Source organism: Cyprinodon tularosa, unplaced genomic scaffold (assembly GCF_016077235.1).
Source record: "Cyprinodon tularosa strain WSP-4 unplaced genomic scaffold, ASM1607723v1 ctg70, whole genome shotgun sequence".
Classification (NCBI taxonomy): domain Eukaryota; kingdom Metazoa; phylum Chordata; class Actinopteri; order Cyprinodontiformes; family Cyprinodontidae; genus Cyprinodon; species Cyprinodon tularosa.
Window position 1 is genome coordinate 495,059 of NW_024039452.1, and position 24,997 is coordinate 520,055.

Sequence of the window (24,997 nt, forward strand, 5' to 3'; positions counted from 1 at the left end):
ACACACATATATATATATATATATATATATATATATATATATATATATATATATATATATATATATATATATATATATATATATATATATATATATATATGTATATTTACATTATCAATTTAGCACTTTTGGCACATCTATATTGTAATTTTATGAATTTGATGGATTTCTATAATATGTTATAATTACATGATTTATAGACTTCATTGACTTCATAATGACTGTTCAATGTGATGTGCTTTTTTGTTTATTATAAGGTAAAGTAATCTACTTATGCTATGAAATAGCAAGTGTGTGTCAAAGTGATAAATTTATCTTTTTTTCCCCAAAGTCCCAAGTCCCCCTGAAATGAGTTTCTCATTTCCCCCCGGAAATGAGAAACTCATTGTTATTCGATGACCTTTAACCTCGATATAAGTGACTCCAACAACTGAGCTCCGATCTCAATATCCAATAATAATAAGAAAAAATAATACATTTTAATATTTTAAGCTATTAAAGGGTCGAGTGTACTTGACTATAGTATTGTTTACTGTTTTGTTTACTAAAGTATACTTTAAGTATACTTTAGTAAACTTCAAAATGTCCCAATTTAGTTCGAAGAACTATGACTTTAGTAATATTTCAAGTACACTAAAAGTACATTGTTCAGTATACTTTCTTAACTTATACTTAAGTATTCCTAATAGAATTTACTTCAAGTATATTACTTTTTGCTAAGGGATTGTTTGTTGCAGTTGGATTTTTACTTTAGTTAAGCTTAACTTGGAGGTTAATGACCAATTTTTTTAACTTTACTAAATTGGAAAATTAGGAGAGAAATAGAATGCAGGAATTAGTTAAATAAGTTAGTTTCCTGTATTTCCGTTGGCTGCTCTATAACTGTCTCGTTTGCCTTCTACATCCCGCTTCATGCAGTGATGAATACATGATGAGCGGATCTCTATAATGATTCACGCACTGATCAGTGATTTATCACGTCATTGTCCCGAACAGACTCTACTTCGGAAAAACGAACCGCCCACCTCAGTCTCCAGACCTCCTTATGCCTTCCCCTCTCCTTTAAACAACCTGGAAGCGAAAGTAAACTCACACTGCTCGTTTCTCCCTTTTCCCTCTATAAGTAAAACGGACTGCCTGGAAATAGTTGGGAGTCAAAAAGCTCGGTCCGAAGAGATTTAAAGAAAAGAGAAACAGTCCGAATCCAGATGATCTAACAGGATGTTTCAGTGTTTGGATTTGATCGCTTTGACTTGTCTGGTTCTTGCGGCTGAAACCGCATCAGGTAAAGAGAGCTTTCATTCACACCACCAACTTTTATCCTTTGTCCTGCTTCTTTTCCTTTCTTTTCCCGTTTCTGGCTCCTGTTTCCCAGCACTGACGTCACGGCAGGTCTGGCACTAATCATTCCCGGATGAAGTGGGGGAAACAGGAAAGGCTTTACTGACTGTGTGGCAATAATGCTTGTACCTCAAAAGTTTAAACTTAGTTCCCTGTTATCAAAATGTTACTGTGGCAAACTGTCAGTACAATGTTTTGCATTAAAGAAAATAAAAAAAAAAATAAAGAAAAATGACACAGAGAACCCCTTATTTCTGAGATAGGAATACAGTTTTTTTTCTTTTCCTTACCCTCTGCCTTGCTGCTATGTTTACCCTTGGTGTTTACCAACAGTTTTCCCCCCATAGAGTGTAAATGAATTCTGCTATTCCTAAGATGAAGCCTCCAAGATTCAGGAAAAACTCATGTGATGCTTCAATCTTGTGTAACCACATTTATGTATTTTTTCTTTCTTCCCTTTAAGGCCAGATCCCACCACCTCAGAATCTGTCTGTGTTTTGGGAAAATGACTTTACTCCAGAGTTCTCCTGGATACCCCCTCCTGACTCCTTACCCAACTGCACATATGATGGCATGATGAGTGGGAAATTTGGGTTTTTATATAAAGTAAGCAAACATGTTAAGTGAAAAAAAGTTCACCATTGAACAGCTCATTGTTCCATCCTGCCTAAAAACTATAAGGTCGAACCACAAAACAGGTTTAAGCAGACTTTCCCTCAACTTGTCCTAAAAAGAAAATGTTTTACACCTTTTTTATTATTATATACAGGAGAAATATTTTCAGAAAAACTGGATGCAGGAGTTTGAAGCCTTGCACTTTAACTCATCCATCTCAGTCATTGTGTCCTTGAGCATCCGCTTCTCTCAGTGCATTCCAAAATATGAAAGTTAAAAAAACAAACCACTGGACTTTGTTTTCCAAGTTTGAAGACATTTTGCTTCCCATCCAGGAGGCTTTCTCAATTCAAAATGTCTGGATTAGTGTTGAGTTCCAGGCTTTTAAAGAGTAGCCCAACAAAATCCTTGTAAGGGCTTAGAAAACATGCACTTTGAAGCTGGAAAACTAGCTCCACCCCTTAAAAATGGGAGTCGTTGAGGTGGTTATTGGCCTGTAATACCCAATACTGGCCCATTCTTCTGAAAAGGCAGTCATTAAGGGTAATTGTTGGCCTGGCTGACCTGGCGAGAAATTTGTTCCCCTGCATAGTGAAGGGGGTTGAAATGGTATTGGGAAGGAATCAACTGTATTGTAGGGTTAGGTTTTTGAGAGCTGATAGTCCAACCGCTCTCTTTAAGGTTGCTTTTTCTCTTTTAACATAAATGGCTTCCTTCACACCCCTTTCAAACGACCATTTTTTTCCCCTTCACTTTTGTTTTATTTTTAGTTTTAGGAGATTGTCTCTCGCAGATTTGCTCAGTTCAGTTTCTAGGTTTTACTGACTATGTCTTTCCAATAGTAAATCATTTCATTGTAGCTTTGCTTAGATTTAAAAAGCAGAAGAAAAAAGGACAGCCCTTTGTTTTCATTGAAGTTATTCACAATGAAGTTTATTCCAGCTTCTCCTTTTCTGGAGGAATGAACAGTTCATGCTCATCATTGTTAGTCCTGGCCTTTGGGTGTAGGCAGTTATCATTGACATTGTTCAGGGGTTATGGTTTACAGGGGAACAGAAGACCTCGTCTATTCAGCCAGTCCAACAATTCCCTTTAACGACTTTGCAGATGCCAAACAGGGGCCTAAATCAGGATTTTTTTCACTGGGTATATTTATTGTGTTTCTCAGTCTTTCTATTTGTCTCTCTTTTGATAGATTGACATCAGTGCTACAACTTTTAAGCCTAAAAGAAAAGTTTTCATGGAAGAAGGGCACATGTATAAATTTTCTTTGACCATTGAATGTGGCAAAAATAACAAAAGTGAACCAGCAATTTTGGAAATAAATTACCCAAGTAAGTCATACACACCCCATAAAATGACATTCTACGTTTTAAAAATAGATTTATATACAATACTGGGGTAAAATAGTATATATTTATAGAAGGATCTGTTAATATTTATCGTCTCCATGTCTTTGTTTTTTAACCGGTCAGAACTGTTGACCTCACGGGATTGCTACAGGCGTACCTCCAACGATGTTCGCTGCTCCTGGACCCCTTCCCCGGCAGCTACAGGTCTTCGCTTTTTCTATGGGTATGTCTACATGCATTAGACCATTTTTGTTCTGACATTATTGCACAGTTTTCGCTCTATGTGGCTGGTTTCGCAACACTTCCTAAAAATACATAAGCTTACCTTGTTTGCCTCACTACCAAACTGAAACTCAGAAGAACGTAAGAAGCTGGACTTTAGTAAAGGCAAATATCCTAGTTGCTTTCCAACTAAGTTTTCATCAGCTGCAAGTTCTGTTAAGGAAGAACCAATCATCAAACATTTTCTATAGAGAACCCGGACTTAAAATGAAATAAAGTTGGATTTTAGTGATGAAGAAGAGTATTTTGTGGTGAAGGTTTTGGGTCATTACTGCATTTACACTCCACCAGTTCTTTCTTCAAATGTCCCCTAATTTCTGAGTTCATGATGCCTTCTGCAGGACTTGCTTAAAAGAGGAACTGGTAAACATTATCACAGATCATCTACCTTATTTGTCTGGGGTTTTATGCAAGGGCCAAGTTAAGCATTTTGTTCATGTGTCTTTACCGACATTGGGGACAAAAGCGGGAGTAACTGCTTTGTCAGAATTTCAATTCAGTCTGTTTATAAAGCACAAATTCCCATAACAAGTCATCTCAAGGGACTTTAGGAAGACGGTTCATTCAGATCATACGGTCAGAAGAAACCTCCAACAGAACCAGGCTCAGTGTAAGCAGTCTTATTTATTGACTGATTGAATTTGATGTAAAGTGAGGACTGTTTTGGTTGGTCCTGGCCTTTTTGGGGTGCTTTCGGGCTTACGCAGGCCAAAGGTTTAAATTAGGTTTAGGACAGGGTTAGGCCATATCAAAGGTTGAAATTAATGGAAGTCTATGAAGGGAAAGTAAGATGCAGGGTGTGTGTTTGTAAATTGGCTTCAGGGTCACCTCATTTCTGGTCATCTGTGTCATGGTGATTCAGATTTCTTGTGTGAAAAACTAGGGATGCACGATATAATCGGCCCCCTATCGGTATCGGCCTGTATCGGCCTTAAAACTGAATATCGGACATCAGCCACCCCACTGATATTTAACCCGATATTTGATCCGCTTCTGAGTTTCTAAAGTCTAAAAAATAAATAAAAATACTACTTCTTCTTCCTCAGAAACTTCTTTTTTACAGACTTAAAAACTTCTAAAGACCAGGGAAAAATATTGATACATTAAAATATCACAATATCTTCATATGCTTATATATTGCCATTTAAAAACACCATATCAATCTCTTTTACTAATGAAATATTGCTATATGTCATTGTTATGCTACGAAATCCCCCGAAAATTCACGAAATTTTGCCATATTTTTATATGTTGATATATTGACGCGGTATTGATGTATTTTACTAACAAAATCTCACAAGAACTTGCAAAATATCACGAGAGTTTGTAACAGAACGATGAAATTTCACGAGATTTTGAAAGTAAAATAGATCGATACCGCGTTTTTAAAAACCAATTTGATATCAGCATATGAAAATATATTTGAGTATATTATTTTTCAAAGTTTCAGAAATGGATAACAAAACTGCTATTTTCAATGACTACTTATTTTTGTCCAGCTTTAACATCGGTATCGATATCGGTTATCGGCTACATGAGTTTTAAAATATCGGCATATCGGATATCGGCCAAAATCCCAATATCGTGCATCCCTATGAAAAACCAAACAAGGTAATGTGTTACTTTTTTTCCCCCATATATTTTAATAAATTTTTCTCTTTTAATGTACAATAAACTTACAAGCAAACTTAACATTGCAGACATGAACCTCTGCACACTAGCATTCACTCACACACTCATCATTCAAACCTGCATTTGTTCTAAAGGTATTGTGCAATATTTTCGTTGCACACATCTACAATGCAAACCGCAGGGTTTAGAAGTTCACATCTCACAATGTATGTTCTCACACTGTGCGACCCGACGCTCCGATGCGATCTAACTGCTATAGGAAGGTCACTAGAGTGAAATGCGGTGAGTTGGCAATTTGTGCAACTTTGTGTGCTGAAAGCCCTAAAAAGAAAAGTGATGATGTATTTGGACAAAGACATGGCTGAGCAAATGTGGCTACTATGGTCTGTCAATTTTACAGAAAGAACTCCATTTCACTCGCACCCGCGCCATGCTTTTGTGTTTTCTTCTGAGAAGAAGAAGAGGAAGACGAATCCTTGTTTGCGCATGCACACTGAGCGATTTGCCCACGAGGGGTGACTGAATTTCAAACATGTTTGAATTTCTCACGACCTCAAGAGAGAGGCTGATTGTCCCTCGTTACTGCTGTTCACTACAAGACACACGATCAGGCTGAAAGTCGGCCCCATCAAAAAATTATCCCACAACTCCGGCTTTAACAGGCAGGGTCACACATTATGCACTGCCAAACCACACTAAGTCTTTTCCAGAATTAGCAAAAACAATAAAACATGGTCCTGGAGGTAATTTTCCACAACAGTTGGCTCAGATCTGTTTTATTTATTCAAACACACTTCCAATGGCATACTCATACTAGTGTAGTTGGAGGAGAAACTGTCATTGACCCTGGCTCCAAGGAGATACTATACTGCAGTCTCTCTTTCTTCTGATGGGCACCGGCCAGTAGCACAAAAAAACAGTCAGAAGATATTGGCCAAGCTTCCCTGTTAACCCTTATCCGGCTGTTTACCTGAGGCTGTTTACCAACCCCTAAGATTCTGGATAGGGTTAGATACTGACCCAAATAGATCATCCCTTATCACCCTTTCATATTTTGTGAAGGACATTTAATCAATCTTAAGATGCTTTCGTCCTTCAAAAATAATCTTATATTTACCAACTGTTCAACTTTAGATATCAGATAAAGATAAGTGAAAAAAATACAAAAGTATAGTTTTTAACTAATACATGCATTTAAAAGGTAAAGTTACCCTGAGCATCACTCATCTGTACTGTGTTGTCAAACAACATTGTCCATGGAGTAAAAGGAGTTTGTCTCACATGACGGGAATTTGCATGAGACAGACTCATCTAAACAGACTGTAATACAGGTCAAGTTGGGCCTGCTGTGGGAAACAGGAAAGAACAACTTAAATCAAGCTTTAAAATAAAAGCTGAATAAGAAAAAAACAGCAATGCTCAGCTGTATTATGTGGTGGTTGAATGAATTCAGGACACTGCAGTTTTGAGGCCCAAATGGAAGTCAAATTAAACTGAAAGAACAGCTCTAAACAGGACCATAAACTAAGGGTCAAAATCCACATAAACATAAGATTTAACATTTTTACAGACAATCAAGCTTGTTTTTTTTTGAAGATACAGATAAATGCTTATACTTTTTAATATATAAAAAAAGCAAAACGAGGCTGATCTGCCTTCATCAGGAAAAAATAGAATTTAGAGTAGTTCCCCTTTTAACAACTTTTCTACAGAGAGAAACATGGGCTGCATGCATTCCCATGCTTACAAATACTGGTTGTCATTATTGCAAAATTTCCTGGTCATTAAGGAAGGAGGTCAAAGTCATTTATATACAGTAGAACATTAAAAAAACAGCTTAAATTTAGATCCTCATAGAAAACCCAAATGGTTGATCCTTTCATTGGTTCTATCTCACTAAAACTGTAATCAAATCTTTATGCTGTTTACAGGCAGGTAGCCAGTAAGTCAAAGTTATTGTCCCTCTTCCCTCTAGATGAAATGCAAGGCTGATGATTTGTATAAATGAGTCAAAGAACACTAATCTAATTTAATTGATTGAGAGATTCCTGATAGGAGCATTTCCTTTGGTAATTGGTCACAGCTAGAAAGTGCTGCTTTCACAACTTCACCCATTTAATTCCCAGGAGCTAAATAACAGTTTAAACTAATAGGATTAGATTTCCCAGATCAAATAACATCACTGTTACTTTCTTTGCTACACTTGGGGAGTTTTAACTGCATCCTCATTTTAAGATAACTAAAGCCTTTGTTTGTTTGCTGCACTGTTGTCATGGTAGGTAGCTCTTTTTACAACACCAGAAGTATACCACTGATGGACGAGCACTCTAGCTGGGACTTGCATGCATACTGGGTGGATACTTGCAGTTACCAGTTGACAGCTCTGAGTAGGAGCGCTCCAACAGAACATTCAAATTTATCCTAAATGATTAGATTTCTGCTCTCCATGCAAATAAAAGCACAGAAGAGCATGGGGTTCAGTTGAGCAGCATACAGGTTTCTGCAACATTTCTAATATGCACACCGTTACTGGTGAACATATTGTGAACATATTGTGTGGCCTAGAAAAAGTGGAATGTGCTGTTGGACAGAAACCATGAAGACTCAAACAATGATGTTTTTAAACAAATAAGAGGGGGGAAAATCTTTTAGGAATGGCAAGATTAAGAAGAATAATCTGCTTATAGCAGTAATCAGGAGACAAATCCAAAATTTTAGAAAAAAAATGCAAAAAAAACGCCTGTTTATTTTAAAAAATGTTTTTGCCATTTACATTTCATTTAATATACTCAATTTTTTTTTTCTTAATTCCAAATAATTGTCTTTTGTTTTTAGAAATGAGCAATTACTGAAAATATCTGTTTTGTTTAAAAGATTAATGGAAATAATAATGGATAGATTAATCAATCACTAAAATAATCTATAGCTGCAGCCTTCATTTTCTTCTAAATATACATTTAATTTATTTAATTACATTCTGATCTTCATACTTTTTCATGGACATCAACCAATCAAACCACGTGTTAGAGGTGATCATTAGAGTCGATGCTTGCAAACAGAATTCCAAAATCAAAAGGTTATTTTCTGACAGTGTTGATAAGAGAAGCGAAGGATTTAAAATTAATTTAGAAATGCATATTTATCAGGCTGCTACTTAATGTTGGTATAACGACCTTTACAGAGGTAGTTCTAGTTGCACTGTCATGGTTTCTTAACATTGTTACAGGTCAATTTTTGATCAAATGCTAACCCAACTGTTTTTAATATTCTTTTTTGTTTCTGCATTTTTTTTTTCTTACTTGCTTTGATTCTGTTTTATCTTCCTGTATTTTAATCATGTAAAGCACTTTGCATTGTCTTTGTACTGAATTGTGCTATACAAATAAATGTGCCTTGCCTTGCCTTGCCTTACAGGTCTAGGTGAAGCCAAAGAAATAGCTTGAACCATCAGATTTTTTCTCCAACCCAGATTAACCTGATCAAACAGTTTATTATGCGTCGTGAATACAAATAGCTTGTTTATGTACTGTAAAGTTTAGGATTAGGGACCCTTTATCATCAGAGCAAGATGCTAATACATTGCGAATGAAGTTAGACTTGTTATGCCTTTTCTAAATTACACAATGAGTAATTTAAATAGATTGATGTGTTTACATTTAAGACAGTTATGGATTCTGTTAGGGATTAGTTCCAGCATTTTTTTTTTTTCTGTTAAAGTCTGCTTTAAATAAACTTTTTAACATTTTTTTTTCATATAAATAATTGCACTCTTTTCTTGAAATGAAGAATTAATGGCGACCTGTCTCTTAGTGGTAAAATGAAGTGTTAGGGTCTAGTTAAATGTATTTATATAATAATAATATTTAATACATTATTACATAACTGAATGACTGAAAACAAGCTATTTGAGCTGTGAATATAAGAGATTATATGATAATTAACCAGCTCTAATGGTGTCAGTAAGTGAAACTGGGTCATGATATGTCCTTTCTTTAGAAGCTGTTGTCATTGTCAGTGTGGATTTTATGAGCTTAGCAAATCATAACAATGCTTTTCTTTTAATGGGCATTAAAATCAAGACTCACAACTAAACAGATTAAATTAATATATCAAGAAAGATAAACATTGTAGAAAAAAAGAGAAAAGAAATTGATAAAAGTAAAGTGGCAAGGTCAAACATTAACGTTGTTTCTTTAAGAGCCCCATCAGCTCTTAAGTGTCTGCATTTTCATAATTATGGGGTGTTGACAGAGTAAGCACAGTTACCTTGCTTTTCTGTTTGGACCTCAAAACATCTGAAGCAACTGTAAGGACCTTTAAGAACCCTGAAAACTTGCAACAGCAATTTAGAAGTCAATCTCATATATCCCACTCGGACATAATCCAGCCTGATAGGGTTCATGGCTCTAGTCTAAAACAGTGGAGGGATGCCAATATTGGACTTGTTTCTACACTCTGTCTGCTGTTTGCAGATGACCATCAACTGTTTTGTAAACGTAGCTTACAATGAGAAATTGTAAAAAAAAACAAAAAAACAATAGAAACAAAAATATTCTATGATGGTGCAGTTTACAGAAGAGTCTGATGTCCCAAATACAGGCACCTCTGTTTTGATTAAACTGGCTCTATTGTTGTGATGGAGGAAGTTTAACTTCCTCCATGTCTTAATGCCAGAGCACCAGTCTAACGAAGAATTGAAACAACTGAGGGTTTTTATTTTGACTGTCAGATGGGTTTGTATGTTACTGGAAGCAATTAAAAGCATCTAGACCAGAGGTGTCAAGTAACGAAGTACAAATACTTTGTTACTGAACTTAAGTACACTTTTTAGCTATCTATACTTTACTCCATTACTTATTTTTTTTCCTACTTCTAACTTCTACTCATTATTTTCACACAAGTATCTGTACTTTCTATTCCTTACATATTTAAAACAAATGTAAATTGGTTTAATATTTATAAATATTTAGCTCACGTCATGTGCGCCATCCAATGCAGATCATTGGTGCCATCCACATCCAGTGAAAACTAGTGTAATTGGAGGAGTCATATAACACAAACACTCTTTGGTTAGCTAAAGGAAATCATCAGAAGCAAGCAGGTGTTCTTCAAACTGCAAACGTGAATCCTCTAGTCTATGCCATGCTACAATGTCGGATTCAGAAAAAGATGTTGAAATGTCTGGAAGGTCGGACACAGGCGAGAGTGTATCGGGAAATGGAGAACAACAAGACGTCCCTCATCCTTGGCCCTATCCCAAAGAATTTTTTGAAATAGTCGAAAAATTGAGCTTTCATTTCATATAGTGTCATCTGGCTAGGGTTGTCACGATACTAAACTTTTCAACTCGATACCGATATAAAGTAAAATATTCAATACTCGATACCCTTTTCGATACTACAAGAATAAAAACAAAGACTCTAAAATTCAACAGAAATATTTTGATTACTAAAAAAATACAAGAAACAAAAAAAACAAAAAAACAATGAGAATAATATTTTGAGGTTGTATGCTGTGCACAATATTAAGCAAGCTTGATAAAAAAACTTACAAAATTAAAATTAAGTGTTCCTTTCTTGGCTATGTTTTGCAGATATATCAATGACTGGCCAAACCAGTTAAACAAAAATAATTCTCAGCAGCTGCACCTGTTACAAAAAAAGTCTGAAACTGAAAAATGCACAGAATTATTCAATCACACAGTGTTCAGAAAGTGCATTTTCCACTATTCTGCACTTTAGATGGCTGTTTCGATACTTTTGAAAATGAGTATTGTATCAGGATACAACGTTTCAGTATCGATACTTTTTTGGGTATCGATACTTTTGACAACCTTACATCTGCCTGTTTTTTTTTAAGTTACTTATAGTATAGTTTTATACCTTAATTAGTTTTTGAAACACATACTTTTTCACTTTTACTCGAGTAAAGAGGTCAAGTTGATACTAAACTGCAGTATCTATACTTCTACTTAAGTAACAAATGTGTGTACTTTAGTACACACTTTAGTTCTTTAGTTTAGACATGGCAGTATATCCCCAGGCAAGACAAGTTATCAAAAGTAGCCTAACGGCCTCCCTATCTGTGTGTAATGTGTCCATGTTCATGTGTGATTAGGTGAAAGTGGCTCTGATATAAAGCGCTTTAAGCAGCTTTTATATTACTAGATGAGAGCTGTTAAATTCAATAAAAAAAAGAAAATTAGACCGGTTCTTAGAGGGAACCTTGAGGAACTCCAAGTGTGGTTGCTGAAGTATATATATACACTATATTGCCAAAAGTATTTGCTCACCCATCCAAATTATTGGAATCAGGTGTTCCAATCACTTCCATGGCCACAGGTGTATAAATTCAAGCACCTAGGCATGCAGACTGTTTTTACAAACATTTGTGAAAGAATGGGTCGCTCTCAGGAGCTCAGTGAATTCCAGCGTGGAACTGTGATAGGATGCCACCTGTGCAACAAATCCAGTCGTGAAATTTCCTCGCTCCTAAATATTCCACAGTCAACTGTCAGCTGTATTATAAGAAAATGGAAGTGTTTGGGAACGACAGCAACTCAGCCACGAAGTGGTAGGCCACGTAAACTGACGGAGCGGGGTCAGCGGATGCTGACGCGCATAGTGCGAAGAGGTCGCCAACTTTCTGCAGAGTCAATCACTACAGACCTCCAAACTTCATGTGGCCTTCAGATTAGCTCAAGAACAGTGCGCAGAGAGCTTCATGGAATGGGTTTCCATGGTCGAGCAGCTGCATCCAAGCCATACATCACCAAGTGCAATGCAAAGCGTCGGATGCGGTGGTGTAAAGCACGCCGCCACTGGACTCTAGAGCAGTGGAGACGCGTTCTCTGGAGTGACGAATCGCGCTTCTCCATCTGGCAATCTGATGGACGGGTCTGGGTTTGGCGGTTGCCAGGAGAACGGTACTTGTCTGACTGCATTGTGCCAAGTGTAAAGTTTGGTGGAGGGGGGATTATGGTGTGAGGTTGTTTTTCAGGAGCTGGGCTTGGCCCCTTAGTTCCAGTGAAAGGAACTCTGAATGCTTCAGCATACCAAGACATTTTGGACAATTCCATGCTCCCAACTTTGTGGGAACAGTTTGGAGCTGGCCCCTTCCTCTTCCAACATGACTGTGCACCAGTGCACAAAGCAAGGTCCATAAAGACATGGATGACAGAGTCTGGTGTGGATGAACTTGACTGGCCTGCACAGAGTCCTGACCTCAACCCGATAGAACACCTTTGGGATGAATTAGAGCGGAGACTGAGAGCCAGGCCTTCTCGTCCAACATCAGTGTGCGACCTCACAAATGCGCTTCTGGAAGAATGGTCAAAAATTCCCATAAACACACTCCTAAACCTTGTGGACAGCCTTCCCAGAAGAGTTGAAGCTGTTCTAGCTGCAAAGGGTGGACCGACGTCATATTGAACCCTATGGATTAGGAACGGGATGTCACTTAAGCTCATATGTGAGTCAAGGCAGGTGAGCAAATACTTTTGGCAATATAGTGTATATATATATATATATATATATATATATATATATATATATATATATATATATATATATATATATATATATATATATATATATATATTTAAATAATTATGTAGACTGAGAAGGCCTTGTTTGTCAACTAAAACTAAAGTCAACAAGGCTGTGTAGAGCTACTGTATAAAGCCTCAAACTCAACGCTATTTCTGACAATTGAAAAAGCCTCCTGAAGCGAAACTACGGAGCCCCTCTGATGACATGGTCAAAAAAAATTTTTAATTGTGGCCACGAAGTAGTATAACGTGCGCACGAAATACTACTTCGTGGCCACGCAATAAGTATAACGTGCACACGAAATACTACTTCGTGGCCACGCAATAAGTTTAACGTGCGCACGAAATACTTATTAATAATATTAATATCATTCCTAGACAACTGGGTAAGCAAATCGAGCGCGCCTTCTCTAAAGTCTAAGGCGCGCTCGATTATTTCGTGCGCACGTTAAACTTATTGCGTGGCCACAAAGTAGTATTTCGTGTGCACGTTAAACTTATTGCGTGGCCACGAAGTAGTATTTCGTGCGCACGTTATACTTATTGCGTGGCCACGAAGTAGTATTTTGTGCGCACGTTAAACTTATTGCGTGGCCATGAAGTAGTATTTCGTGCGCACGTTATACTTATTGCGTGGCCACAAAGTAGTATTTCGTGCGCACGTTATACTTATTGCGTGGCCACGAAGTAGTATTTCGTGCGCATGTTATACTACTTCGTGGCCACAATTAAAATTTTTTTTTGACCATGTCATCAGAGGGGCTCCGTACGAAACATCTTCAAACTTGGGAAAAAAAGTCTGGTGTTGTTTTTTTTTAGCTTTTTTGGTATGACTATGACCTGGAGGATTGAGAATGTTCACCAGCTCCCAATGAAGATTTTTTTTTTCAATGTTGACTGTACGATAAGAGGCTCATGGCAGCCTACAGTATACAGTATGCTCCTAAATGTGCTTCACTATATTGCCTGAGTAATAGCGAGTAAATAGAGTGACTGCCTCTGTGTCGCTGGCACAACTTAGGGCAGAGGCTGTAAATGACTGCAGCTCACATTGAACCGGCTGCTGTGTTGCTGGTTCATCTAGTGGGGTAATAGTGTCCATGTGTTAAAGTGAGCTTTTCACTGTACTATTAGGCAATGCTAGCTGGTGTTAACTCTGTTTACATGCGTGGTTAATACCACAATTCCTTTTTTGTGCAAATTAAGTTTTTGATAAAAATCCTTTTGCTAAAATGCCATCAGAACGCTTATGAAAAGTGAAAAGATGGAATGTGTTATTTACCTTTACCATTGCCTTTTTGGAAACAGCAAGGCAGCAGCTAGGTGAACTTAGTAATCAGCAAAAATCTTTTATTCCTTTTGAGATGGTATGAAAAATCAGCTGAGTACAAAACATAAAGAGTAAAACACCAAGAAAAGGGACAAGAAGAGACAGGGACAAAACCTAGAACAAATAGTGTATGTCTATTCCATTAAAATTTCCATATCTCTATAATGCATCTGTTTTATGTTTTCTCTCCTCAAATTAGAGGGCCCCATGACTGTTTTTGCCTAGGGCCCCAAATTTCCTAAATCCACCCCTGCTCACAGTCATGACTCATAATTCCAGGAAAAAGTACAATTACTGGAACAATACTAAGGACGGAAATAGGCAGATTTACTTTGAAAACAAACCAGTGTCACTCTTCGTTTACATAAATCTACCCATCATCAGAAAACAAATAATGAAGGATTGTTGATCTTTCTCATTTAGATATAAAATAAAGGACTCATTTAATGTTTTCTCCTAATTAAGTTCCTAATATCCATCTTACTTTAACTCGGTTTGACTTTCTTTTTGCTACTCAGAATAACACAGCCACCATCATGTTTCACAGCAGGAAAGGATTGAGACAATGAGCCTTGCTATGTGGAAGTCTACGTGATTTGTGTGGTGTCACTGAGTCAGCTTCTGAGATTCTCTGAACCACCATAAAGAAGTTGTAAATTTCCATTATCATGCTGTTTACTCATTGCTTCTGGCTGGCTTAGCCTTTCTAACACTAATTAAATTACCCAGATTTATTGTCTGTGGTTTCCCAAATGTTTTTGGTTATAAAATATGGGTCGAGACTTGAAATATGTAGATACAGCTTTAAAGCTGTGTCTTTTCTTCTAAGGCCTGAACTCTGAGTTTTTTTTTAAATGTATTTTTGAGGGGATTTATGAAGGAGAAACATCAGGTAGCCTTAAAGGGTGGAAGGAAAGAAAAATATTTGTATTTCAACTCATTTAAAATGGGTTCATCGAAATAACATTACAGTGAAACCACACTGGCTTTAAAAAAACACCTCTTGCATGCAAGACACTGGCTCCAAAAATTGGTATGTGATGCAACTATCACCCATAACTCTATTTGGTTATTTCCACATGCATGTCTGTGTTTGTGTAAATGATATGATCAATAATAGAGTTGCCTCACTGATTATGTGCAAAAGCGAGAATGACTACTTTTCTGGTCTTTCTGAAGATATTTGCATATAGACTTTTCAAAATGGAAGCCCTTGAAATGCTGGTGAAGATTAACTAGGTCCAACCCCTTTCCAAAGGGATGGACCCGTTCATCCGGTTTAATTTGCATCTTTTCTAAGGCAAAAAAAGGCTCTGTTTGGTCCACTGTAAAAAAACTTAAACTCAACACTATTTTTAACACTTTGAATTGAAGAAGCTTCCTGGATGGGAAGCGAAACGTCTTCAAAGTTACAAAAAACAAAGTCCAGTGGATTGTTTTTAAATTTGTGTCTAGTGCTGATTGTCATATTTAATGACCTTTTTAAGCTGTTATTTCAGATTATTTTGTCTTTAGGAATTCACCTACTGGCATTTATATTTTAATCACATTAATGTGTAATTTCTAAAGTTAAAAGTTATTAAAAACATGTGAATAAGTTACATTTTACAATGATGCCATGGGTTTCTTCTTCTTTTTTTTTTTTTTAGATACAATATAACATTGTCAACAAATAAACTGATTTACATGTGTTTCCCCCAATCTGGTGTTTTATTAATAACAAGAGGATGGTCTTAATATATACTAATAAATGTCAGAGCCCTCTGCTTGATCATACAATTCACGTGACAGGACTGCTTCCATAAACAAAATTTTAGTATGACTTAACGCCTCTTCCTCTTTGTTTATATACAGTTATATATATATATATATATATATATATATATATATATATATATATATATATATATATATATATATATATATATATATACATAGCGATCTACATGAAAAATCTGGAAAAACTGATCATTTTAAGATTTTTTTTTTTCATATACTGTGTTTTCTTTTATTTAAAGCATTTTTTGAGGTGTAAAAGTAATACACTTTTTCTTATCTCTTGCTCTTTCTCAGGATGGAGTTTCATTATGAAGACAGAATAGAAGAGATGCAAGAATGCACATCATACATCTACAATGGTGGTGTAAAGTCTGGATGTGATTTGAATGCGTCCAGTAATGCAGTAATTGAGATTGTGTTCAACGCAACACTGAACAATACACTTGTTCGGAATACATTCCTTGAGGATCATTTAAAATGTGAGCAATACTGTTTTTTTCTTGCATCTCTAACAATAAAGCACTGTTCACACTTACTGTATTTTCCATTCAGTCTCTTGTTGAAGAATCTCATGTCTTTTTGTCTGCACAGTGAAACCACCTCCCCCTGAAGTGAATGTCACAAAAACTGAGTCAGAGTTCAAAATTAGCTGGAATGATCCAGGAGAGCTAGGATTAAATACATTCAAACTAAATTCCTATTGCAATGATGTCAAGGTAAGAAATCTACACAGTATTTGTAACTTTTTTTTATTTTTTGAGGGGTGTGTTTTTCTTTTTGCTAATTGTTTGCACTTTTTTAGTGTTTAGTTCTTTTTCCTTGGAAATTTAAAGTTGCTTTCATGAAAATGTGACACAAAAAAAATGTTACATGTCATTTGCAACCACAAATTTCAGTACATTTTATAGGGATTTTATGTAACATGCTTAGGAAAAGTAGTGAAAATTTGTGAAAGCTCCTATTTTTTTTAAACTACTGAAAATTAGAAAAATTGGGCATACATACATCTGGTACCTGCATATAAATCCATTGCATGCCACCATCAATTTTTGTTCTTATATGTTTCTTGATGTAGTCTAGAGATTAAAGAGAATGAAAGCCAAACAACACGACAAATAGGTCAGGTAAAAGGTTAATAGAGATGTTTAAAGCAGGTTAAATTTATACCATATACCAAATCAAGAGTAAAATGGCAAAGCTCTGTTCGAATTATCCCAAAACTGAAAAACAATGCTTAGCTGTAAACCAAGAAGTGGCCTAAAATGAAAAGCCAGGAAGTACATGACATACAAGAAAGCCTGTTAAGCTTAGCAAACATGAGGAAAAAGAGCCCCTGGACCGAATGCTTAGGTTTAATAACAACATACTTTAAAGAAAACCAGTTAGAAACTGAAAAGCTCTTGCATGGACAAAGGCTGACCCTCTAACAGGACAACAACCCTAAACACACAGACAGAAATCCAATTGAATGATATAAATTTCCCGTTTTATTATGATGAACCTGGGAAAGTCCAGACCTGTGATTGATTTTGAAACTGATGCAAGACAGTAAAAATCAATGTTATGAAACTAGAATGTGACTTAGCTTGAATAATTTTAAATGAAAGAATTAGAAATAGATCCGACATCATCTGGACGATATATTTGGCCGATATATTTGACAAATAACGTTTTTCCTTGCACAGGGCAATACGTACATGCGTTCACCAATTAACTTGTGCTGTACGATTTTTTGCACTTTTCGGGCCGATTCTCCCGTCGTGCGAGAATTTTTCGATCAGGCCAACTTTCAGCCTGATCGTGCGTCTTGTTAGCCTCGTGAGACCATCCTGATCTTGCGAGCTTTCAAGAAGCTTTGAAGAAAATTTGGAGCCGTTCACCAAACGAACGTCCAATCAGCGTTGGCTTTGAGGCGGGTAGAGGTGTGACGTTACGAGAAGCGCGACAGTTCAGTCTAAAGAACATGGCGGCTTCAGCCGATGAAACTAGCGTTAGCGTGGCTATCGAGCAAGTTTTATCGGAATTACAGAGTATTTCTTCACTGAAAGAAGAGCAAAACACTGCTCTGGAGGCTTTTCTCAGAGGAAAAGATGTTTTTGCTCTTCTGGTTTCGGCAAGAGTTTGATCTATCATTTGGCTCCTCTTCGTCGTTGCTCTGTTAGTACGTCATATGCTTCATTGATCTGATTGGTTTATTTGGCCCGTCTATCACCAACATAGGCCAATAAGCTAACCAGTATTTTCGCCCCTTCCCAAAATTACTTCAACGGAAGGTTTCCAGATGGATATGCGGAGCAAATCCATCTGGCGGAGTCAGGTTAGCGTCTTGTAGTGTACAGGGGTAAATCAAACATGTTTGAAATTCAGTCGGCCGTCGTGGGCAAATCGCTCAGTGGGCATGTGCAAACAAGGATTCAAACACCAACAAGCATGGTGGGGTTGCGAGTCAAATAGAGTTCTGTCTGTAAATTTCATAGACCGTAGTAGCTCAGCCATGTCTTTTTCCAAATACGTCCTTGAATTTTCTTTTTAGGGCTTTCATCACACAAAGTTGCCCTCCCTAGCGAGCTTTATATTCCACTTCTACTCATTTGGCTTCCAGATAGATGAGTCCGAGTAGCGCCATCCCACTGCGGAGCTGAGGCCAATGTGGTTTTTAGGCGTACAGTGTGAGCAGGTAGATCGCATCAGAGCGTCGGCCCGCACAGTGTGACAACATGCAACGTGAGCTGTGAACTCAGTGTATCCCCGGCTTACGATAGATATTTACCGAATTTTGTTTTTTACATTTAAGATCAATCCAGGGGCATTTTTAAATTCCATCTAATGAAATATTGTGAGAAATATTGTCATATTAGAATATTTATGTTTTACACCCATACCAGGTTACTTAAACTTCTCAGATTTTGGGTTCTGAATCTAGGTTGTGTGTGTACTGTAAATATCTCAGCAGCTATCGCACAACTAATAATTAAACTTACATCTAGTGTTTAAGCCGCTGTGATTAAATAAATATGTTTAGATTTCCAATTAATCTCATAAACCTTTGCAAGAATGTTGTCTCCCTTGGACATTTCATCAAAATGACTTGATGACTGTATTATTTTCTCAGGAGGAGTTTATAATAGAAGAAAGACGATGGGAAACGGTGAAGCGGGACCGTAACTGTCGGTACTGCTTTTCAGTTCAAGCTCAAGATATTGATAACTCGCCGGAAAGTGAACAGAAATGTTTTGGTATATTTATAGTTATTTATTTACTTTCTGTTTTTGTTTGCTTTGTTACCATTTTGAAAGGTATATTCTGCAAATTAACATCTCTGCAAGCTAAACAGAGATGCTAACTTTACTGTGTAACATAAATAAATCCACTTATTCTGATTTTAGGATGTGGTTGAATTTAGTGTTTTATATTTGAAAATAATCATTTTTTATTATCCCATCAATTATCAGACTTCATGGTTCTGTGTTACGGCTCCCAGCTGACTAATGCCCTCTCTGGATTTATTTGCAGATGCGGATTCTAATGTTGATCTTTCTTTGTTGGCGTGTGGTCTTGCTGTTGTCCTGATAGTTATCTTGGCAGTCCTGTTCTTTTTGTGGTTTCAAAGGTATGACACGCCTCATTTATAAAGTTTACTACCATGTCCTGCAAAAGTATTCTTACCATTTATTCATCTGATAACTTATGTTTCATTGAGATTTTATGTGACAGACCAACTTGAGGTATAGCGCATAGGGGAAACGATACATGGCTGCATTTAGCTCCTTTGAGTCAACACTTTCTAGACCCTTTTTTTCTGCTATTACTGATTTTTGAGGTGAGATACATTTTATAAACTTTTGACTCCTAGATCTAAACATATTTACATAATCTTATTGTCAAAGTTCCTCAAACTTAGCAGTGAATTTTCAGGTTTGACTAACAGGTGTCCCTCCCAATCCAATGAGACACAATCTGGATGTGGTTAGGTGGGTAGGGATATGGATCTAGACTCTCTAGGCCAGATATGAAAACCTCAAGACACACTGGCAACATCTCATCTGAAACATACCAGTGGCGGCTGCTGCTCTCTGAAACAGAGGAGGCTCAATGTAGTTAATTAAATCCAAAAGTCCCGTATTGCATTGACAAATGCAGAAACACATTACTACAACTGGGGAAAATAGCTGTTGTGAAGCGTTCTGAAATAACAAATTCCATAAACCATGGCAAGAGTTCAGCACAAGATGACTGTTCTGACTGAATGATCGGGAAGCAAACCTCCTTGCTGTCAGTCAAAAATCCTTCTGTAAGTTTCCCAATCATCGTCGAGTAGCCAGCTTCATGACCCGCCCCTTCTCCACAGACCCCTTAAAAAGTTAAGTCCTAATGGAAGTGAAATATTTTTGGCACGTTACCCAATCAGGTTTCTACTTTCTCGCGTCTTACTTCCAACAGACCAAGGCTCAAACCTCAACAGGGTTTTCTCATTGGGGCTGGGAGGCAGCGTTCTGCTGCTCCAGAGCATAGAGGACTTAGCGTTCGAGAGCTGGCTCCACAACTGATTAATGCGCAACCAATTACTACATTTACGACAATGCATAATTTACTAATAATTTTACGACATTCACGGGGGGGGGTTAAGCTCTCTACTACCACTGAAACATACACACGTGGACAGAATTGTTGATACCCCTCGTTTAATAAAAAACACAATGGTCACTGAAATAACTTCAATTCAGTTTACTTATATAGCACCAATTCACAACACATGTCATCTCAAGACACTTTACAGTTCACCAGATCCTACAGTCATATTGATTCAAAGTTTTCTATATAAGGAAAACCAGTTGATCGCATCGACTCATTGACTCGAAGGCAATCCCTCACACTAAGTATGCTTGTAGTGACAGTGGAGAGGAAAACCTCTCCTTTAACAGGAAGACACCTCCAGTACAACCAGACTCTGTGTGAGCGGCCATCTGCCTAGGCCGGCTGGGGTTCAAGGAGACAGAAGCAGAGATACAAAAAGCAGCTGTAAAAGGCGGCCCCGTCCAGGAAACACACAGCCAGGCAGACCAGCTAAGAGTCAGCTCCCATGTCATAATGAAGAGAGCACATCCAGCCAGTCACAGTCAGAGAAACAGGACTACACTGGAAAACAGGCCGATCTCCAACATCTATAAACAAAGGTTGATAGTTGTTGATAGTAGCCTGATAAGGGCTGATAACTAAAAAAATGCCTCCCATTCTGACTAGCCTGGCCAGCCAGACTGATAAAACATACACAGGATGTATGTCAGGTAAAGGCAGGGCTAACAGGGTTGGCATCATCACATTAGAACCGATCAGATAACAGCGGATGTGATGGAAAGACCACGAGTGACATTTTGTATTCAGCGAAATATGTCAAGTATATAACACTGAATGTGTTAGTTGTTAAGGATTTAAGGTTACCTCAATCTCACTTAGGACATCAGAAATGGCATTATTTCAACATTGCTCTGTTGATGTCGGCATCATGATGTTGCACTAGCATAAAACCAGAAAGGCCCTGAGAGTGACACTGTTTGGTTTGCCAGACTGAATAATGCTCGGTGTGATTCAGTCTGGCTGGCCAGGCAGGTATTTTGGCCCACTCCTCATTAGCAAACTACTCCAGCTGTCGCAGGTTTGAAGAGCGCCTATTCCAGATGACATGTTTCATGTCTTTCCAAAGATCCTCAGTAGGATTTACTAGGTCAGGACTTTATAGAAAGCCACTTCAGAACAATCCAATGTTTTTCTCTTAATTTTTCTTAAGTGTTTTAGCTGTGTTTTGGGTGTTTATTCTGTTGAAAAACCCATGACCTGCAACTTAGGACAAGCTTTCTTACAGAGGGAAGCACTTTTCTGTCTAGAATCCCCCGACAGTCTTGAGATTTCCCTGAACCCTGTGGAGATTCCAGACACCCTAGAACACAGGTGTCAAACTGGTTCCAGAAAGGGCCGTGTGGTTGCAGGTTTTCTTTCCAACCAAGCAATGGCACACCAGACTCCATTCATCTCATCAAGTCATCATGTTAAGACTGGACTCACTTGATGAGATGAATGGAGTCTGGTGTGCCATTGCTTGGTTGGAAAGAAAACCTGCAGCCACACAGCCCTTTCTGGAACCAGTTTGACATCCCTGCCCTAGAACATAATGGAGCCTCCTCTATATTTCGCAGAGGGGACAGTGTTCTTTCCTTGATATGCTCAAATTTTCCATCTGTCAATATAGAGCTGTTGTACATTGCAAAAGGTTACATTTATATCTCATTGTCCATAGGACCTTCTCTCAGAAGCTTGGTGTCTTCTCAACGTGTAGTTTGGCAAAGTCCAACTTTGTTATGATTTGTTCTCAACAATGGTTTCCTCTTTGGTCCTCTTTAAGTACACTGGGGCTCAAACATCAATGGATGGTGCAATCTGACACTGACTGAGCTTAAAGTAAAATTTTAAGTTTTTTCTGGGCCACAACAAGAGATGTTAGCTTTAGTCCCATGGACCTTAGATTTCTGAATAATACGTGCAGCTATAGTCACAGGAACATCGTCTAAGACAACTCTTTTCTTGTCCATGTTGAGTGTGGTACACACCATGTCATATAACAAGACAGTGACTCTCTGTCAACAGTACATGTACCTTTGGTCACATTATTTTGATAGGAGTATCATCATTTTTGTCCCTGGCCCTTATCATGAGTTTAAAATCACCCTGTTGAAGCATTGTTAGAAAGTTCAGATCAAGGCTGTTCATGTGAACATGGTACAATTTTCTCTCTTTAAAAGACAGGTACTAACAATTGTGTCCATATGTGTAAATGCCTTTTTAAGGAAAGATAGTTTTAGGATTTCTTTAATTGCCAGTTGCATATCACTCATACCACAATGAAAGATCATATATATGATGCAAAAGATTGGGAATGTGGACTCATCAAGTCACCTCCATGCAATATTTTTGTTCTGCCCAGCCTCTGAACCAATAAGTCCACAATTTAATTCACTGTGGAGGAAAAAATACATGGCATGGAGATGACTTTTTGACTCCACATCCCCCATCTCTGCATAATGCACTGTAACAGCCAACTGGTTCTCAATTTGAGGATGCATAAGGAGAGGAACAGCAGGGAGGCATTGTAAGTTGTGAAAAACAAAATGACTCCAGGTTGTTCTGAAGTTCCCTTTTAGCTAAAAAGCTTAGAGGAAGTTCAAGAGAAAATTCCTTGACTTGGAAGCACAAAATAGGATCCAGATCTGTTTGACATATTTTTGTGTGTGTGTGTGTGTGTGTAGAGATCGCTTGTTTACATCCAGGCGTTTATAAAACAGCAACTTAACAGCACACATGCTAAGATTAAATGGCACGCAGCTTACAGAATAAAAATGCACACCACCCTTTTTTAGTCTTCAATGTAAATGTTGGTCTTTCATATACAATACTCTGTAATGCCTGCATTACATGTTCAGGCATTTTGTTTTTACTGAAGCTAAGTTGTTTCTGCGCAGGAAAAAAGAAACAATTTTCCCCAAGGTGCCAGCACCTCGAGACTACCTCAGCGATATATCCAACAATAGTCAGGTAAAAAAAAATAAAAACATAATCACATTAGATTAAGGTGGGAGGATGTTATTAAATCTAGCTTTACTCTCAGATTTTTTTCTGTTAAGATTTATTTTTTTTTTTTGCATGTAAGTTTTATTCAGGGTTTTTGTATAACTATATATATCTGCTTTTAGCGATTTATAGAAGGATTTTGTCAATTGGACTAACACTTTCTTATTTTGGTATCTCTTCCTTCCCTCAGAGCTCTTTTCGCAAGTTGTTCATTGAAGCAGAGGAAGAAGAGAACTGTAAAGTCACTCTGGTGAAAGATGCATAAACCAACAAACCAAACTGTTGCCACATCTCCGCTTTCAGCTCACACGTCCTAAGAAGAACTGTGTCCCTGTATTGGTACACGGTGTGAATAAAATAGCTTTCTAGGCTGTATTAAGTAATAGAGGAAAATTGTTGAAATTCACAAACAAGTGTTATCACAATCAACTGTAAACACATGTTTGGGAGCTTTTACATTTTTTTATTGTTTGCATATTTCTCAGGAAACTGCAGATTAAGAGGTCAGATTTTACAATAACATTTGTTTATAGGGGAGTCAACAATTCTTCCAGACCAGTTCACAGCAGCTACTTATTTGCAGGGGAAGTTTACAAGGATAACTTTGCACTAGAAAAACCCTGCAGGGCTGAAATATTTTTGCGGACTGTTTCTCTGAGACCCTTTGGACACATGCAGCTGTTCTACCTTACCAGCAGCATCCAGATTAGGATTTTTTTTTTCATATAATCTAGTAAGTCTTTCCAGTGTGGAATAAATTTTTTTTTTATATTTGGAAATATGGAAAATCCAATTATGTGCAAAAGGGTCAAGCATTTGTAATGAGGATGTTCCCTGAAGCCAGCTCTCTCTTAGCAGCTGCAGTTCTAAACATGGCTGCTGTGCATAGCTTATCAAGTGCAATATTCAGATTTTAACAGATATTCCTTCTTCTTACTGTTTTTATGTAATAAAAGCAGAGCTTCAAAGTCTGAGGAGATTCCTTTGGATTCTGTACACAGAGTCATGAAACATGAGTTATTAGACCAACTTTTTCACCATGTTCATTTTGTGCAATGGCTCAGTTTTTTCTAAGAACCTCTTGATAGGTGTAGGAGCATTTTCCAGAAATGAAGCCTGGCTACCCCTGATTTAAGCCTCTTCTTATTTCCCATGACCCCATATGAGTAAGAATTTGTACAGGCTATAAGAAGAAATCCCTTTTTGCTTATATAGCTAGCACAATGCAAAAAGTGAACTTAAAGGGAACTGTTGTTAAGTGTATTTGTGCTTGATACCAATACCAGCATTGGTAGCGATATTGTCAATCCGCCAACCTCTAGTGCAAATAGAAATATGTGTCCACGCAACATTGAAGTTCTGCTGCCATGGTCCCTGGACAAGCAGGCTTTGAAGGTCATAAAAAAAAATTGAACATCTGCATGCTTGTGATTATTACAATTTGGCTGAAAAAAAATTGCCAGTCTGATTTTTGGCCAAATTTTAACATACCATATA

At 37.4% G+C, this 24,997-nt stretch overlaps 1 protein-coding gene across 1 annotated transcript; it reads left to right on the forward strand.

Annotated features, from left to right (window-relative positions):
* The first annotated feature begins 1,022 nt into the window (after nucleotides 1-1,022).
* il13ra1 (interleukin 13 receptor, alpha 1) lies at nucleotides 1,023-24,274 on the forward strand. Its single transcript, XM_038268499.1, has 10 exons — nucleotides 1,023-1,285; nucleotides 1,805-1,947; nucleotides 3,152-3,290; nucleotides 3,432-3,531; nucleotides 16,175-16,359; nucleotides 16,472-16,596; nucleotides 18,993-19,116; nucleotides 19,394-19,490; nucleotides 23,392-23,464; nucleotides 23,691-24,274. Exons 1-10 carry the CDS (start codon nucleotides 1,222-1,224, stop codon nucleotides 23,763-23,765), a joined length of 1,125 nt encoding a protein of 374 aa, XP_038124427.1. The 5' UTR covers nucleotides 1,023-1,221; the 3' UTR covers nucleotides 23,766-24,274.
* Nucleotides 24,275-24,997: the final 723 nt, after the last annotated feature.